The sequence below is a fragment of the Bubalus bubalis genome, chromosome 12 (genome assembly GCF_019923935.1).
Source record: "Bubalus bubalis isolate 160015118507 breed Murrah chromosome 12, NDDB_SH_1, whole genome shotgun sequence".
Classification (NCBI taxonomy): Eukaryota; Metazoa; Chordata; class Mammalia; order Artiodactyla; family Bovidae; genus Bubalus; species Bubalus bubalis.
In genome coordinates this window covers 61390990-61410728 of record NC_059168.1, presented here as the reverse complement: position 1 = coordinate 61410728, position 19739 = coordinate 61390990, and the positions used below count along the sequence as shown (strand labels likewise).

The 19739-nt window shown below is 36.9% G+C and overlaps 1 protein-coding gene across 16 annotated transcripts in view; it reads left to right on the top strand.

Annotated features, from left to right (window-relative positions):
• Positions 1-19739, top strand: part of LOC102389627 (WD repeat containing planar cell polarity effector) — a 454572-nt gene that overhangs the window by 287044 nt on the left and 147789 nt on the right. For 15 of the 16 annotated variants that reach the window (XM_045162259.1, XM_045162261.1, XM_045162254.1 and 12 more), the window contains 3 exons: positions 10430-10544; positions 12803-12936; positions 16449-16640. In XM_045162259.1, the coding sequence (XP_045018194.1) occupies positions 10430-10544; positions 12803-12936; positions 16449-16640 (441 nt within the window). The remainder of the gene's footprint in view (positions 1-10429; positions 10545-12802; positions 12937-16448; positions 16641-19739) is intronic. The other variant, XM_045162264.1, reaches the window with a different exon arrangement.

Genomic DNA, 19739 nt, shown 5'->3' with positions numbered 1-19739 from the left:
ATTTGTCTATTGCTCACTCAGCATTTAACCAACTTCAGCCATACTTTTCTCCTGATTACACTGAAAACCTTTTACACTGAGGTTACAAAAAACCCTCTGTTATCACTAAATCCAATTTAGTGACTTTTTTTTAAGGCATAATTTTAAATACACAAGGGGATTCAATACTACCTGCCACACCAGTTTTCCTGAAATACTTTTTTGTATTAATTCTCCATGCACTTTTCTAATATTCTTCCTACCCCTCCAGCATTCTTCTCTGTGTTCTTTTCAGGCCTGTGCTTCTTTCTCCTGCCCTTGAATGTCCTCTCCTCTTTACTCTGAACTCCTGGGATATCCAACTTATATTTATAGCTTCAGTGCCTCTTCGCTCTAGAGCTCAGGCCTTGCCCCTGTGCTCCACAGTCATTAATCCAGTTACCTACTTGATATCTCTCCTTTGGTGCCTCAAAGATGTTTCCAATACAGTATCTCTAAAATGAAATTCAGAGCCCTCTTCCTGTTCCTCTTCTACCACTTCAATCTCAGTAAACAGCCTGTCTTCCATTTATTTATAGAAACCTGGAAGCCACCTGTTTGTCCTTGAAATTAACTTCTTCTTTACCCATCTCTCCTTCCTCCCCTTGCCACATATTCAACTAATCTCTGATTCTACTGGGTTTTATCTCCTAAGTCACTCTCCTCCACAAGAGGGTCTCTATCCTTTCCCTCATAACTCTACCCACCTCTCTCCCTCTCCCTCTTGACTACTTTGGCATGTCTTCATCTTCACTGTTCTACCTGCTCCCACCAGTCTGTCCTCCACCCTGTAGCCAAAATGATTTTTTAAAAGCAAATCTGTTACTTCCCAGCTTCAAACCCTTCTGTAACTCTGGAGAATAGATAGAAACTGGAAACTGGTGAACTAGGGCAGGGTAGGGGAGAAGAGGTAGGAGGGATACAAAGGTGAGAAATTGTATACCTCTGTATAATTTGTTGTCATTTTCTTTTGGAACTACAAGGATGTGTTACCTCTTCCAAAAATTAAATCAGTAAATTCAGTTTAAAAAATTATAGCATGACACTGTTCTTAAAGGCTAAACTGAACTGGTCCCAACCTACCTATCTTTTTAATTGCATCTATTACCAAATTCTTTCCTAATTTCAGTGCCACAGCCATACCGGGCTTCTGTCCATTGCTTATGCTCCGTAGGCTTTCTACTGCTTTGAGGCCCTTGCACAAACTGTTCTTAGCTCTGCCTTGAATGCCCTTTGCTCCTCCTTTCACGGAGGTAACACATTCTTATCCTTAGGCCTCTGACATTGAGTTACCACGTTCACAGGAAGCCTTCCCTGATGAGCTCTATTCCCTATTATGTGCTGTTATACCACGGACTTCTTGATACTCACTGCAGTTTTACACTTACTGTGTGACCATCTAATTACTATCTGCCTCATCCATTTGAATGCAAGTTCCATTGTAGTAACAATTTAGCAATACTAATCCTAAAAAAATCTTGCTATCCTTAAAGCTACCATAATATCCTATTGTACATTAAATGTGAGTGTGTGTGTGTATGTGTGTGTTTAAATTTACTTACAAAGTGCTATTATCAGTCCCAAGAAGAGACTGTCATATATAATGTTTCCAAGCTTACTTTGGAATATCTTTAAAGATCACTATTTTGTGGAGGAAGCTTTGGGAAATACTCTTTTACATTTATGCTGTATTAGTATATACTGTGGGGAAGGAGAAGTGGAAGGTGTCAAGGGCATCTGTTGAGTGTTGTCCTGGTAAAAAGAGGGTGGATAAGGAGTTATATTAAAAATGGTAGATCTGAGAGAAATTGAAGCAGTATTGGCACAATTTACCTGTGAATTTGAAATCTGTTGGGTAAAGGTGAAAATTAAAAATAGTATTCTCAAACCAAAGGAATTCTACAAGAATTTAGTGGTGATCTTTATTCCCACTTTTAAGGTTTTAATTTTAAAATATTAAGATGATTCCTTAACATTGTTAAATGGCATGCAATACAAGCAGATAAACATTCAGAGGACTACCCTCACCATGGTAAGCACAGTCAACAGTTGTTTATGTCCTTCCTCCATGCATTTACAAACGCTCATATATGTAAGTAGTATATAAATATATTTTACTTATTATATATATTATTTTCTGTAAATATTTTTCTGTAACTTCACATAACAACATATAACATACCTATTAATGATCTACATCTCCCCTTCTTATTTTTAGTAGGTGCAGAGTAATCCATAGTTTGAATATACCATACTTTCCGATTGTTACTTATAATCTTTTTAGTGAATAAAGAAATTAGACATGGGTAAGCAATCTAATAAGACTATAATAAAAAAGTGTTTTATTTTTTAATAAATGTAAATGCAGAGGAGAGGGTCTTAGTTCAGTTTCCTACTTGATCCTTTTAGCTGTTGCTGCTGCTGCTGCTGCTAAGTCGCTTCAGTCGTGTCCGACTCTGTGCGACCCCATAGATGGCAGCCCACCAGGCTCCCCCATCCCTGGGATTCTCCAGGCAAGAACACTGGAGTGGGTTGCCATTTCCTTCTCCAATGCATGAAAGTGAAAAGTGAAAGTGAAGTCGCTCAGTAGTGTCCGACTCTTAGCGACCCCATGGACTGCAGCCTACCAGGCTTCTCAGAAACACATTTTATGACATAAAAACATAAAACTATTTGTGACCAGAATACTTGAAGATCTGCTTCTTTGTTTTTGAAACGTTTTTTAGAAAAAATAACAACATATTAAAAAGTTAAAAAATTACTCACAATTCCAATTTAAAAACAACTTTTTGTTTAGAAGTTAAAGTTTATGCCTTCAACTCCCAATTTCACCTCTTCGAGGGACTTACTGAGATATTTTGGTCAAATTCTTTCTTGTGTTTTCTTGTGTTTACACAATTTCTTTATGCATGTGTATGCATATACCACACCTATTTTTTTCTAATAAAATGGAATGGTGCTATTCATGTAGGTCTGCAACTTTTAAAAAATTTCACCCCACTTCACTATATCACAGGCTAGGGCAAAAAATTTCTGATTAATTAAACCTGTCTATCTTTTATGTTATCTCCATTTATTTTCTTGTAGTAACAACATTCACAATAACCAAACTAAAAAGGGACTGATGTATCAACTAGCATGGTAATTTATTTACTTACAATATGAAATATATCTGACATCATAGACTTTGCTCATTTGCTTGGGGCATTCCCACCTGATGGATGAATTACTCAAGAGACTAAATTATAGATAAGGCTGATTGGTGAGCCAAGGTGTTCTTACAGGATATTTCTATCAGGCTATGGCTAGAGCTCTGACTTGCCCTTGGGCTTTTTCTTTCCTGACAGCTGGCATTAGTCATCAGAGTCATAGCCCTGAATGGGGTTACAGATATTTGGTAAGGTTTCCTCCAGGCTCTGATCTGAACTATGCACTGCCCACTATTTCATTTAAGATCTCTGACCTGGTCCTCATTCATTACCTTTCTTTCTGTGAGAAAAGTGTTGATTAGACTTTGAGGATCTCCCAAATCATCTGTTTGTTGGAAGACAAGGAAAACACCTTTGCCTCCATATAAATTCATTTACAAGCACTTTGTTCAGGTGAGCTTCCATGGATGCAGCTAACACATAGAGGTGTGACAACCACAGTGTCTCTAGACATTGCCAAATGTCCCCTCGGGATCAAAATCACCTCCACTCGAGAACCACTGGTTTAGAGGGAAGCTGGTTTAGACTGAAGAAGGAGCTAAAGAGAAGAAAACCAGATAGGTACTACATGGAAATCACCTGACTGAAAGTAAAAGGATATTAGTTCCTAAGCAGGGGGGGAAAGAACACAGGATTTGTCCTATGTCTTGATCTCTATTTCTCCACAAATGATGAGACCTTTGATTAGGTGGCTCAGATGGTAAAGAATCTGCTTGCAGTGCAGGAGACCCAGGTTTGATCTATGGTAGGGAAGATCCCCTGGAGGAGGAAATGGATACCAACTCCAGTATTCTTGCTTGGAGAATTCCATGGATAGATGAGCCTGGTGGGCTATAGTCCATGGGCTGCAAAGAACTGGACATGACTGAGTGATTAACACTTTCACTTTGGTTAGTTGCTTTACCCTCTTGATTGTGAATTAGTATGAGGATTATGTTGTTATTACTGTTTTTTAATTTACATATTTACAATGTACCAGAGTTGTACTGACATTTTATATGAATTAGAGAGTGTGTATTAAAGTCCTCTGTAAACTGTAAAATTTTGTACAAAAGTAATGTGCTATCCTACTCACTTCTTACCACTGCTTTTATCCTTGAGATCTTTAAAACTATGGGCAAATACAAGATTTACCTTTGAACCATGTTCTTTTGTGAATTTCATAAAATATTATAACTATTTTCTCACTTTTATTGTATGTAATTATTTTATGTATGTGTGTATATGTATATATGTAAGTTGGATTTTAAATTATGTTAGGGATTAAAGTTTAGCATTGCTCATTTTATGAGAATAAGTGACAAAAATGAGATTTTGTAATTTGCAATAGATTTAGCAGGCAAATTTCCAGGAATGTATCTGTTCCCTATATTGCATAACATCACACAAATCTTTGGGAAGCCCCATTGTTAGCACATCTCTATCCAGAAGAATACATGTTTCTTGTCCTTTTGTTTCTTGTGCTTTAGTCAGTTCCCTATAGTGAGTCAATTAAAATTTTTTTCTTATCCTTGTCTTAACTGCATTCACTTATGTCTCTCTACTTTAATGGATTAGTCAAGCATGATTTCTCTCTATATGCAATAAATGTTTGCTGAATGAAGGAATAAATTACAGAAAACATGTTATCTCTCTTCCAGCAGGTTATCTGTTAAAATGATCAGTGACCCTACCCTTCATTATAGATTTCCTCAATGTAAAATGGTTTGTCTGTCTATAGTTCTGAATTTCTCCAGAAGTTATCCCATGGATTGGATAGGGGGTCAAGGTTGAGGGAGGCGTTGGGTACCATCCTGATACAAACTCACTGGGCCTCCTGAGGAGTGGTTTATAATACTTTAATAAGTATTTGCTTCAACCCTAGAATTTACTCCAATGGTCGTAATACTTTGTTACCTCTCTGGATTGTACTCCAATGGTCATAATACTTTGTTACCTCTCTGGATTGTAGTGTTTAGCACATGTTGTCTCCCACATGTCACCTGATGATTTCATGGGATCAGTCTTGGCTACCTGTCCGTGACTTCCCTCTCAAATGGTGGATTAAACCTATAACCCAGGGTTGATTTTTAGTACTGATTCTGTATGCCTTTCTTTACTTTTCACTTCTCTCAGATATGACAATCATCACATGGATTTGGGAAGAGTTTCCTTAGCCAGTGAGAATACTGAATTCAGTTGAGTTGTTTGTGATCACTATTATAAAAGAGCTCGTTCACAGTTACTTACTGCACCGGTTCTTCTTCAGTACTTGAGACTATGATGCATTGGTCAATACATGATGTATGATGTACTTCTCTTTATGGCTACTAAACTACCTCTTCTAGGAAGCAGTCATCTATCTTAACCAAAACCTCCACTTCTCTGAGATGAGATCTTCTGCTATATTCTATACACATTTTACCAATACTTGCCTAGATCATTCATCATCATATCCCTGTCTATATACTTGGCATATATAGGAGGCACTCACATATTTTTGATCTACTGAGTGAATGAAACTTGGATTCTTGTTTCTGCTTATGTTTTTGTTTTGCTTAATGATGTCAGCTGGTAAAAATTTTTCTTCTCCCAGTGCCATTTCACTTCTAATTAAGTATTCAAAATAAGGTTAAGAGAAACCAATCTGAGGAGTCATCTGAAGATCATGGGGATCATTTCCTAGTTTCTTAAAAAAAGACAGACCTCTTTGGTATGAGCTTATTTTAAAAACATGAGAAGGAAAAAGTTATGTAGACAATAGAAAGAAATAATGGTCAGAGCATAACTAGCAAGGAAGATACTTCCTGTCTGGAAGGGTATCAGGGGAAATGAAAGTTTCAGTTCCTATTTTGCCTTAGTCATCTTCTACACAGGGAATTACATTAAAATTGGCAGAGTCGCCAGTCTAGGTTTGATGCACAATACTGGATGCTTGGGGCTGGTGTGCTGGGACGACCCAGAGAGATGGTATGGGGAGGGAGGAGGGAGGAGGGTTCAGGATGGGGAACACGTGTATACCTGTGGCAGATTCATGTTGATATATGGCAAAACCAATACAATATTGTAAAGTTAAAAAATAAAATATATAAAAAAAATTGGCAGAGTTTTGGGAAATCCCATAAGCCCTCTTATTTATTCATCCTGTGGATCTCTTCTCAAGCTCAGATCTGCTCCAGAGGTATCTCCCTTTGCTTCTTTGTCTGCTCTTTTTTAATTTTTTGGACTGTTGGATTCTCTGATTCCTTGAAATTGGATATCTTGGTGCCCTTTTTCCTTCTTGTCCTGCCAAATCTTAAAATAGGCTTTTTCCATTTTGGAGGGCTTAAGAACTACTAACTACTTGGGGAAACAGGGAGAGATACTTTTCTGTCTGGGCTAGCATATTCTTTTCCTGAGACTCATACTATTTTTTTCCCCCTAATTCTGGTTATCGCCATTACCATATCCAGAAATATCTTTGGCACCAGTACTTGGAAACTTATGCTTCCCTATAGATTGTTTTTATAAAAATGTATTAATTAACTTATTAATTTGCTTATACCCTTTTATTCCAAAATCTGGTGTTTGGGCTACTTCTAGAACACATGACATTTGGAAATCAGAAATGATAGACATACCTTAATCCTAATAAGTACCCCAACTAGGTGTCAATAAGAGGGCTAACCTGATCTTATAACACATCTAAAGATTGAGATGTCCCAGAGCTCAGTTGTTAGGCCTCTTTCTCCTTTTTTTTTTTTTTTTTTCCTTAAACAACAAATTTATTTTCTCACAGTTCTAGAAGCTAGAAGTCCAAGACCAGGTTGCTGTAAGGGCTGGGCTCTGGTGAGACCTCTCTTCCTGATTCATAAACAACTGTCTTCTTTGTAGCCATTTGGCCTTTTCCTTATGTGTGCACATGGAAAGAGAGCCTGCTGGTGTGTCTTCTTCTTTGTAAGGACACCAGGTTAATTCGATTAGGTCTCCACCCTTATGACCTCTTCAATCTTTTTAGCTCAGCTGGTAAAGGATCTGCCTGCAATGCAGGAGACTCCGGTTCGATTCCTGGGTTGGTAAGATCAACTGGCGAAGGGGTAGGCCACCTGTATTCTTGGGCTTCTCTTAAGGCTCAGCTGGTAAAGAATCCACCTGCAATGTGGGACACCTGAGTTCGATCCCTGGGTTGGGAAGATCCCCTGGAGAAGGGAAAGGCTACCCACTCCAGTATTCTGGCCTGGAGAATTCTATGGACTGGATAGTCCATGGGGTTGTAAAGAGTTGGACACGACTGAGCGACTTTCACTATTCTGTTCCAAGACTTTAAACACTACCATACATTGTTGATGACTCCCAAATATAATCTCCAGCCCCCACTTCACCCTAGACTTCAGACTATTTGATATCTCTACTTATATGTCCATAGACACCTTAAACTTAACATGTCCACACCAAACTTTTGATTCTCCCAATCTAAATTTACCTCTCCTCAAGTGTTCCCCATCTCAATAAACCAAGTTCCTCAGCCCAAAAACCTTTGAGTTTTTCTCTTGTCTGCTACATCCAATTCTTCAGCAAGCCCCAGTTGCTCCCCTTTAAAATATGTCTCAAATATATCCACGTACTATTTCCTCTAGCATTGCCATCGAGTTCAAGCCATCATCATCTCTCACCCAGGCCACTGCAGTAGCCTCCTAATGGTCTCTCTGCTTCTACTTTTGCCCTGATCCTTCCTTAAAATATAAATTATAATTCACTGCTGCTTAAAACCCTATGGCTTTTCCTCAACAAGGTCCCCTGACTACCTTGCTGATTCCATCCTCTGACATCCCTCTCACTCACTCCTCACCCCTCAAGGCACACTGGCCTACCTTTTGTCAGTTTTCCCAGGCACATTCTGACCTCACGAGTTTTTGCATTTACCATTCTAAGTCTCAAATTCCCTTTTTTCTAGTAATCATATGGCTTGTTCTTTCACTTCATTTGGATCTGTACTCAAATGTTGTCTCCTGAAGGAGACCTTTTTTACTTCTTCATTAGTTATCTGTTTAAAGCAGCTTCTAGTTACTGGCAGTATTCAAGCATGGCTGGATCCTTGAAGGATGCCTGCAGAGATGCTAAAGAAGGAACTTCCATGTCATGTGGGAGTGGAAAATTAGACCAGATTTCCTTCTAACTGGAAATTATTTAATCTTATCATGAATTAATTATGATTCTTTCTCTAAGCATTTAGTTAGCACCTCCTATGTGTCTGACATTGTTCTAGGCACTAGATAAGATAAAAAGATAGAAAGATATAGAGAGATATAGAGAGATATATCTTTAAGATATAAAGATAAAAGTGGCCTAGCTAGTATCCATTAGGAACTAATAGTAGATAATGAAGAAAAGAGTTGCTTAAGAGTATGGGTGTAAAATTGTAGTAGATAAAAATAAGTAGAAAAGGACAAATTTTAAAGGTGCTCTGAATAAATGGCAACCCACTCCAGTATTCTTGCCTGGAAAACCCCATGGATGGAGGAGCCTGGCAGGCTACAGTCCATGGGGTCTCAAAGAGTCGGACATGACTGAGCGACTTCACTTTTCTGAATAAATGAGGGAGAGACTGAATAAATGAGGGGAGGAAAAACTATTATAAGGGGGAGAACTAGATATGAAAGATGACCCTAAAATTGCCTGCTTGAGAAGGGAGAATGTAGGGGTAAAGACCACATGTTATATTGTTATGGGGGTAATCCCTAAAAGGAAACTATCAGTGTTAGTCATCAAGGTATATGGTGTGGCTGGATGTAATTCATAATTCAGTAGAGATTAATTAATTTATGAAGTAGTTTCAAATTCTTGGAACAAACGTACCTTCACCTTCTCTTATTAGTCTCCCATACCAATACAGTTAAGTTCTCCTTTCCCCTGCCTTCTGGCCCCTTTGGGGTAAATTAACATGAAACTGACAGTTCCTTTAATCACATGATGAGTTTGAGTGAACTCTGGGAGTTGGTGATGGACAGGGAGGCCTGGCATGCTGTGATTCATGGGGTCGCAAAGAGTCGGACACGACTGAGCGACTGAACTGAACTGAACTTAATCACATGGGGCCCTTCATTTTCTTTTCTGGTTCATATGCCTGCAATCTGTTAGACAGTAGGGAATAGTTGTCTTTTTTAAATATAATAATCACCTGGTCCCTCATGCTGCTCATTGTTCACACATGTCCCAGTATGTCTTGTCGAGAATCATGCTCTCTAGCTGGGACATGATGCCTAGGTAGGTGGGGAATTCCCCTGTTTTGTTTAAAATCATAGTTGTCTTTGGATTTGGCTAGCATGTTTGTGATTAGTTTACTGACAATTGGTTTTTTTCTTCTTATACCATATGCTATTACATGATTCATCTGCTTTGAGTCTGTTGCCTTGAAGGTGAAACAATTTCTTCCAATGTTGATATTTCATAATCTCATAGATAACAAGCATACACATATGCATAGTCCTTTCAGAAGTTTTAAACATTTGGAGATGAATGAATTATACTGCCACAAATGAAAAGGAGCAGTATAAAACCATAATGGTGATATCCAGACATCTTTTGTTGGGTGGTTGGGTGAACAGTAATATTAATAAAGCCTGTGTACTTTACTGTGTTTATCTCTCCTTGAGAAGTTATTTCTGGTGTGTGGTGCTTATTTATGAATTTTAACGTTTAACATTGTGCTTTAATTGCCTTGGATTTACATGTATTTTAATATTTTAGACATGATTTTTATTTCAAGGAGTTTAAGTTCCAGATAAATCATAATACTTGGTGTTAACATTGTAATGATGATTGCTGTTTACTATGTAGCAATGCCTATTCAAATGTTAAGAAATCTTCTTTTAATTACTAATATAAATAGTAATCTTTGAAAACATTTCAGTAAGACACATCACATCTCTGAATGCCGTGCAAGGAAGTTTTTTCATAAACATGGTTATTTTCCAAGTAATTAAAAGATTACACTTCTAATAAACATGGACTAAATTCAGTTTCTTCATATAGCACTGATCAGTGCACTTACTGTGTTCCACCATTTAACCACCTGTATTTTTTTACTCATAATGTCAGTGATTGTTTTTCAAAGAACTCTTTATAATTCCACGGTATAGATATACATGTACATATCTGTATAAGTTGTACATTTGGGGAGAAATTTTTAAAAGATTCTGATTCTTGGTATATCTCCCTCCCCCTGTCTCTCTACCTGTTTTTAGCTCCTCTTTGGTTCAGGTGTGCTGGTGTCCCTAAGCCTTTCTGGGCCGCAGCTGGAGAAAGTGGTGATTGACAGAAGCCTGGTGGGGAAGCTCATCTCAGACACCATCAGTGATGGTAATTACCCCCATGTGCAAATCAATTGCCTACATTAACAGTGGGGCAGGAGAAATAGAGTGTCAACAGGTAGACTAATTATTACCACTAGGGACTTGAAAACACAAGTAATTGCTGGTAATAGCACAGTTACAACCCCTGGGACCAATACAAGTTTTAACTAATATTTAATGTCAAAGTTTTTGTCAATTGTTAGTATTCTTGAGTATTTTTTACTGTTTCCTTAAAAAAGTGAACATATTTTCGAAAGAGGTGGGTGTTTTGTTTGGTGTGTTGACATTTCAAATATTTTTCACTTTCACATGAATTTTGAATAAATAACCCCAATTTGTCAGCACAGCCACCTAGTACAAAAACAAAAACAAAATATGTTCTTTGGCTCTTAGGACATTCTTTGTTACCAAAGTCTATGAATACTAACTTCTGAGAGAGTTTGAGCAGTATTTCTAAAAATAAAAAATCAATGCCAAGAATACCAGATAAATCTGAATCCTGTAAAGTGATATCACAGTTAGTATATAATTGCTACAAAGCACATAAAGACCTAAGCCAATTATTGAAAAGGTAGCATACTGACATTTATTAATCCTTAAAAGGCTCTTCGCTGTGCCAGCCTACCTATATAATTTAATTAAAACTGTTCCTTGTAAGATATAGTTATTTCTGTTTTATAGATAAGGAAATTGAAGCTGAGATACTGATGAACATGTCCACCAATGAGATACTAAGGAATAGCCCCAAAATGACTGAGCTGAAATTTGAACCCATCTTCTTTGCACTATAGTGTGCTGACTCCTAAAGTTTTAAGACTGCACTTGAATTCGAGGTGAAAAAAAAGGTCTAAGAAACAGATTGCATGTATAGCAAAACCAATACAATATTGTAAAGTAATTAGCCTCCAATTAAATAAATTAAAAGAAACAGATTGCATATTATCATTAGAGATTGAAAATTATCCATATCTTAAATTGAATAATCAAAGGAAAGTGTGGTCTAGTGGAAAGGACAGAGGTAAGATTATAGAAACCCTTCTGCTGTGTGTGCTCACTAGTATCTCTGAATAATGCGGACACAATTTCTTAGAGAAAAGCACTCTGCAGTGTGGCTATCATTAGTAGTATTCCTGATAATGATAAGCTGGGGGTAGGGTTATGAGTATGCCACTTCTTCTTCCTTGTAGGATCATGATGCTAAGGAAGCTTTCCTGTGGAAGAGGTTCCATTTTTACATGTCTAATAATTGACCCCTTCATTGATTCTGCAAATAAAATAGTGGCTGTGATGATTTTGTCATTTTGGTGGTCCTCCATTAGAATCAAAAGGAGACCTCCAAAAGTGTTCATGTTGCTGAGATATCTTTTTTCACTTGTTTCTTTAAACCACAAATAATACATACATTCTCATGAGTAAATGATAACAATGTGATTTCTTGGCATTTCTCCAGATTCTCCTGTAATTGTGTTGATCTACTGTGGTTACTGCTTGCACAGCCAGGGATATGGAAGTAAAAAAAAATATATAAAACATTCAATAACTTCTTTTTGCTGGGAACAACGTAAAACATTTCTCAAATTCCTACTACATGTTTTTATCAGTAATTTTTTAACATTAATGGCTCTTTATGTAACCCAAATTAGTGCAAATTAATTAACTGTGTGCTTTAGAAATATAGCTGTAGAAATGTTTTTGCTAATCTTCATTATCACGTATTACTTTATATAATATATTGGGTATAATATGTTTTAGTTCATTCAGCTAGTATACTTTCAGAAAGTTCATTGATGAAAATTTTTTTAAAAAATTGGTGGAGAACACTGATCTGTATCCTCTAATAAATCCAATTTATTCTCAGATGGTTTGTATCATATAAATACAGGATTAAAGGCTAAGTACAAATAAGTGTTTTATCTTTATGTTCAGATATGAAACAGTGTTTTATGCTTTTCCTACCTTTATTCCAAATACATCTCATTTGTAGGTTGTCCCCAAATATCAGTGTATATTGAAATGGTCTCATGGAAAGGAAAAATATCAAATCCATGCATGATTAGATTGATTATTGTTGTTTCTTTCTAATATCTTTATTATCATTGGGAAATGTCCACAATGATATTTATGAGACTTCAGTTATTTCAATTAATATTCATTTATCTTCTGAAAATAGCTTTTTGTAACATTTCAGTAGAAGAAACTATTAATTTGTTATTATTTTATTCTAACTTAGTACTTGATAGTATTATCAAATCTTTTTTTTTTAAGCTCTTCTCACAGACAGCTTCATCATCTTATCATTTTTGGCACAAAACAAACTATGTTTTATTCAGTTTGCCAAGAAGATGAGCTCTCCTGATATAAACAAAAGACTGGAAAAGCTCTCAGCCTTGGATTATAAGGTAGAGATTTGAATGTATATGGTCATATTGTTAATTATTAAGGTATGCTAGAGTATTGCTTGAGTTGATGTTATGCTCTTTTTTCTTAAATGATTATGGATTTCAAAAAAACCAGAGTTATTCATAGTATAGGATTAAGCTTGATCAACTAGAAACAGTGGCCATCCAAAGTTTTCTTTTTTTACTCTCATTATGGGGGTTTAACAGTGGCATGCTTGGAGCAGTTTACATCATACTTATGGAAATCAGAAAGATAATAGAGGCAAGTTACACATTTTAAAATGGTTTTCTTGCTGGTAGTAGTATGTATACCATTCTCATTTTTCCCTAAGACCCCGTATCACTATTCTAGGCAAGGGTAGCTGCTCTCGCTTCCATTTCACAAGAAAGAAGACAACACTTTCAAAGGTTAATAGAAAAGTGTAATAAACAAGGAGTGGGAAGATCCCCCTCCTCCCAACATCAGCTATAACTGTGGAGAAAAATGCAAAAAGAAATCTCCTTCATGTGTTAGTCTCTTTCCCTTCAGTAACTCCAGGTAATTTGTTTCCTTGTATCAGGGACTTTACATCTGTTAAGGCAGGATTTTTATTTTAAATGATGTGTTTAATTTAAGTTTTGCCACATTACATTTTAACTGCTTGGAAGGCATACTCTCTGCTAGAATGAGTATCTCATACATTTTCCAGGCTGTTTCAGTTCAAGGCCTCTTTTCAGCAGTGACTTGTGTTTGCAAGATTGATCCAGCCTCTGTGACGTGGATTTGAGACAGTTCACTGTTCACTGGGAACAAGACTGATATACAGCTTCCTTAAAAAAGATGCACACTTAGACTGTACCAGGAGTATCTATAACAAGGGCAAAGATTCTTAAAAGCCAGCTTTGTGGCTTGAAACTGTGTGTGTGCGTGTGTGTGTTTGAAAAGTCTAATAGTATTTGACCTAACCTTTTGCCCTTTTGGGTTCTTTTGGGCTATTTCTTATTGTGACTGAGTTAGTAGTGGTGTGGGAGGATTTAATTTTATTTATCAGAAAAATCTACTCTTATAAAAAAGATTTTTCACATGGGATAAAATACATTAACTTTTTCATCATGGTAATAAACTATAATTTCGTTTTGTTTGCAAGCCTTATATAGCTTCTATAACACTTTGTATAATATTGATTCTTTTAAACTGAAAATCTGTAGTACTCATATATTTTGTCTAGTAAAAAATGGTTTAACATTCCTAATGGAATACTATTTTCCAGAATGGCTAGCTTTCCTTGAAATGTTGTTAATTTACTAATACTGGTCTTTAAAATGCACCAGTATGCATTAATTTTAATGCATTAACTATTAAAGTGACTGTTTTTAATGCATTTATATAAAATTTTGTATGCCTACTTTCTTCATCTTAAGTGTGGTGGGTAGTTTGGCAAAGTCTTCTCAGCTTAAGGATAGTAGCTCCCCATTAATGAGAGCAGAGAGAAACTGTTAGGATGTCATCTTTTCTAATGAAAAGATGTGAAAAATAGACTGAGTATATGGGCCCTACACCTTGAGTAAGAGAGTTACATATTTGTTCATTCTGTCATTAGATATGAGAAATTAAAAACATGAGCACTCCATGTCATTTCTTTACATTAGAGAAGAAGTAGCCTGCTTCCCTCTGGAAAACCCATGGATTTCATTTTCTAGTTCAATATTTTAAATACAGGTATTTAATATTTGATAAAACTGCCATTTATTATTGGAAGGACATTTTAAGAAACTTGTTCATTTCACTTGCCCTCTTGACCATTGTGATAGAATAGTAAACCATTAATACTCAAAACAAACATTAAATTTCAGATAACATACATGATTTACATTATGTGAGGATTGAAAATGGCAGCCTCTTGTTTTAACTCTGTTTTCTTATATAGAAGTTCTGTGTAAATGCCAGGTAGGATGTCAAAATAATGTTTGTGTATTTTAAGGACTTAGCAATTTCATTGTGATATTTCCTTCAAATAAGAAGATAGCTAGTTAAAATAGTGATATTGAGAACTTAAATATAAGAATTTGCACTTTAGAGCGTAAAGTAATTTGTGTTGTCTGTCATTGCCCATTTGGATTTTAAAACAAGGAAATAGTGTAGAGTATTACAATCCTGCTCTTCTTTACAGCTATATCATAATTTAGTTCTTTTAGACTGAAACAGTTTTGGTAGAGAAAAATGGAAATATCATGAAATTATTGACCTTTAGCAAGTTTTCCTGTCTACATTTTAAAAATCCAATTCAATTTATTTAACAGTGAAGGGACAGTGCAAGGAGTTAAATGTTCACCATGAGAGAACAACACTGGTAATTACTTTGATTTCAGTTCCTTTTGATGTGCATTCAGAGGATGAAGAGGTCAATAATATTATGGCCATGCAAATAGAAAAGGGTTCCTTTTGACCATATTAAAAAAAAATAGCAGAGGATTATTAAAGCATTAACCTTGATTTTAATGGCCTTGGTTGAGTGGTGAGATCACAATTTGGATGAGCCTGATTATTTACTAAATACAATACATAAATGCAACGGGTTCTTAACACCCATTGCACTCTGGCATTATCGCATTACTGCCATCCTTTGTTGCCTTGCAGACAGGAATATGAAAGCAATCTGTCATGTAGTGAGACTGGCTCCAGAAGCATTTCTCTGATAAGAAGACCCCCTGCCCTTTGCTAGTGTCTGGTCCAGTAGGCTTAGCCATGCGCTTAATCCCCAGAAAGTGGTTCGATTATTGCTGACCAGCAATGGCAAGATAGTTTGTTTTTTTTTTTTTTTTTTGCTTCCAAGCTATCAACCTTCCATTAATTCCTTAAGCAGAAATACGGTGCAATCTATATTTCCTTGGCATGTGTCACCCAGATGGTGCTGTGCTTATGTTTTCAAATAACCATGTTCCAAAATAACATAGTTTGAATAATAAATTCTACAAATCCGTCCTAAGAAAGAAAGCATAATTCTCAGAAGCTGCATAAACTTTTACGCATGATGCTGTGGCTTATCCCTTTATGCAGAATTTTTGTATATATGTCTTTAAAGCGATATTTGCCTCAAGTTGTTTTTCCTTTTGTTGTTGTCAGTCACTGTTAACATGTTATGTCTTAAACAGTAGTCCGACACTCTTGGTCAGCAATACTGAACCTGTCATTTAATATAGCTGGTCTTAAAGCCTATGTGTAGGTCGATGCTGTCAAGCAACCATGACTGTACATTTTGGTATTGATTGGGATTGCTATGGCCAATTCCTCCCCAACTCACATTTTTCCTTTTCCTTTCCTCTGCTAAAAATGGGGAGAATTTTGAACATATGTCTTTTTTATGTATGTGTCAAAAGAATTTGGTAAATTCTGACACCTCCTTAAGCACATGTTTAACATGCATATTTACTTGCATTTATCTACATTTACAGATGCTTTAATTTTTGTAATACTTTGAGGATTTTGCCTTTTAAAAATGATCCTTGTCTTTTTTTTTTTTTTAAACCATTAGATTTCCTATTATGAAATCCCTGGCCCAGTAAATAGGACAACACAGCGTCGTCTAGCTATCAATTGTGTTCAAGATAGAGTTGTTTGCTGGTGGCCACTGGTCAGTGATGATGCTTGGCCTTGGACCCCCATTTCTTCTGAGAAGGATAGAGCCAATCTGCTGCTCCTGAGTTATGCTCAAGGAAAGCTGGAGGTAAATCTAAAGTAAATATATACATTTTGTTGAAGAGAAACTAAAATAGGGTTATTAGTTTTCTATTCTGAAATAAGTGTGAATGCTTTTTAAAGTCTATAATTTGTTTTCCAAATATTCAACAAAAGTAAGTACATATGAAATGGGATCCTTTAAAGTATCACATCTGGAGGATCCACAGACAGTTTCAGGACTTGCCCGAATACCATAGTGATTAATAGCACAAGCTTCTGGGTTCAAATCCTAGCTCTGCCACTACCTACCTCTCTGTCCTTGAGCAGATTACTAACCTCCATGTGCTGTGGTTTCATTATTTGAAAAACAGAGTGAATGAAGATATCCAAGTTAATAGATGCATTTAGAGCAATAATGATGTAATACTATTATTACATGTATTAATTAATAATCTCAATTACTATTGTGATTCTTGTCATTATCATAATTAGTGCTGTCATTACTGTTTGCTCATGATTTCATGCCTTTCAAAGCTGTGTTATTAACCACCTTCTTTAAACATCAGTTAGTCAGTTAGCAAACAGTAGTCAGATGCCTGTTTTCTATAAGACTCTGTGGTGCCAAACCATGGCTTGGGGCAAGGATTTGTAAGGAGGGCCTTAGAGGAGCAGCCTTCTCAATCTAGTGTCCTGCCTTGGACACAGACACCAAAAGGATTAATCTAGGAAGTGTATATGAGATCTCACCCTGTCTATTTCTGAAAATGTTCCGTCATCATTCATTATCACGAACCTGTGGATATTTTCATCTTGTATCAGTACTTTGAGTCTGAAATTCTGTTTTCTTAATGTAACTTTAAATTGAAAAAACAACCTCCTCAATGTGGTTTTTCAGTGGGTAAAATGGTATGTTTTGTCTAGGTAAAATTGTATGTTCCTGTATTTTCTCTAAATCCATTATCTTTTAGACTTTAAGAAATATTTTTCAGAATTAGTATTCTGAGATAATGAACAAGTACAAGTTTTCTCTATCCCCCACTTACCTCTTCTGACTTTATAAACTTACAGGCTATCTTTTAAGGCTGAAGAGCCCTTTTTAATTAATTTACCTTTTTCTGGAACTTTTCCAATTTTGTTGTAGTAACTAAGACACTTTTAATGCTCCACGTATGGATTTTGTAAGGATAAAGAAGTGCTTTATTCCTATTCACTTCCTGTTCATGCCTACCATCATATTGACCTTGGATCTAGAAGCTAACTGAATAAAAGACCTAATCAAACTGACTTCATGTAATAAAGCCAACTAGAATTCTTTTAAATGTTCTGTCTTAGAATAAAAGTAAAAAAAAAAAAAAAAAAAGCATAAATCAACCTTTAGTTTTACAGTACACAAATTACTTTTATTGAAATGAACTTATTACCTGAAATTAGGACTGTTTGAAAAGGGTATATACATATGGTCCACATACTTCATCTCCCTGTGTCTAGTTTATGGACTCTGTGGTTCAATAAACTTCAGTTTGCCTATTGGTTGGACCATATACTGTGTGACTTGAATTAAGTTTACTCCTGTAAGGTTCAGCCTGCTTTTAACTAATGATACAGTCTTTGGTCTTGGGTAGATCACCTATCCTGACTGTAGTTTTCTAACTTTTAAAATGATGGATTTAAACCATATGGGTCCCAGGCAGCTCAAAAAAAAAAAAGTGCTCATCTGAATTCTGAAGCACAGGTCTGATTTTGCCATTGCCTGTTCAAATGCCTTCATTAGATTTTCAGCTAAACTTAGCTTCCGCACTGAAAAGCACCCCCCTGCCCCGACTGGTTGTGACCTACTGTTCCAGTGTTATTCCTTTATACAAATCAATATTCTAGCCAAATGATGTACTCGCTGCTTCTTTCTCACCTTCTGCCTGTACAAATTTGAAGTAGGAAATGGCAACCCATTCCAGTATTCTTGCCTGGAAAATTCCATGGACAAAAGAGTCTGGCAGGCTATAGTCCATGGGGTTGCAAAGAGTCAGATGCAACTGAGCATGCAAGCAGTGCACACCTGTACAGATTACAGATATTTCTACCTGAAATGCCCTTCCTGGGCTTCCTGGGTAGCTCAGCTGGTAGAGAATCCCCCTGCAATACAGGAGACCCTGGTTCAATCCCTGGGTCGGGAAGTTCCCCTGAAGAAGGGATAGGCTACTCACTCCAATATTCTTGGGCTTCCTTGATGGCTCAGAAAGTAAAGAATCCTCCTGCAATGCAGGAGATCTGGGTTTGATCCTTGGGTTGGGAAGATCCCCTGGAGGGAGGACATGGCAACCCACTCCAGTATTGGGGCTTCCCTAGTGGCTCAGACAGTAAAGAACCAGTCTGCCACGCAGGAGACCTGGGTTCAATCATTGAGTCAGGCAGATCCCCTGGAGAAGGGAATGGCAACCCACTCCAGAATTCTTGCCTGGAGAATTCCATGGATAGAGAAGCCTGGTGGGCTACAGTCCATGGAGTTGCAAAGAAATGGACACGATGGAGCAACTAACACTTTCACTCTCTCTCTCTTCACATCATTCATCAGCTGTTAAGCATGAGCATGGAGTAGCTGTTGTTGTTTAGTCCCTAAGTCCTGTACTACTCTTTTGCAGCCCCATGGACTATAGCTCACCAGGCTCCTCTGTCCATGGGATCTCCCAGGCAGGAATACTGGAGTGGGTTGCCATTTCTTCCTCCAGGGGATCTTCCTATTGCAGGGATCAAACCCATGTCTCCTGCACTGTCAGGTGAATTATTTACCACTGAGTGACCTGGGAAGCCCTGACCATGGAGTAAGCACTGTATTTCATGCCAGAGAATATGAATACAAAGCTTTCCCTGCCTGCAAGGATTTTAGTGTCTACCAGTGAGAGACAAATATGAATACATGTGTGTACACTAAAGTGTTAAAGTACTGTGGATAGAGTATATGTTAGCAGTACAGGAGACAGTGGGAAATGATTGTTTTTACCTAGAGAGATAATAACGGGGGAACTTTCAAAGAAGATTTACAACTTGCTCAAGGTTGATACGGAGAAGGCAATGGCAACCCACTCCAGTACTCTTGCCTGGAAAATCCCATGGACGGAGGAGCCTGGTGGGCTGCAGTCCATGGGGTTGC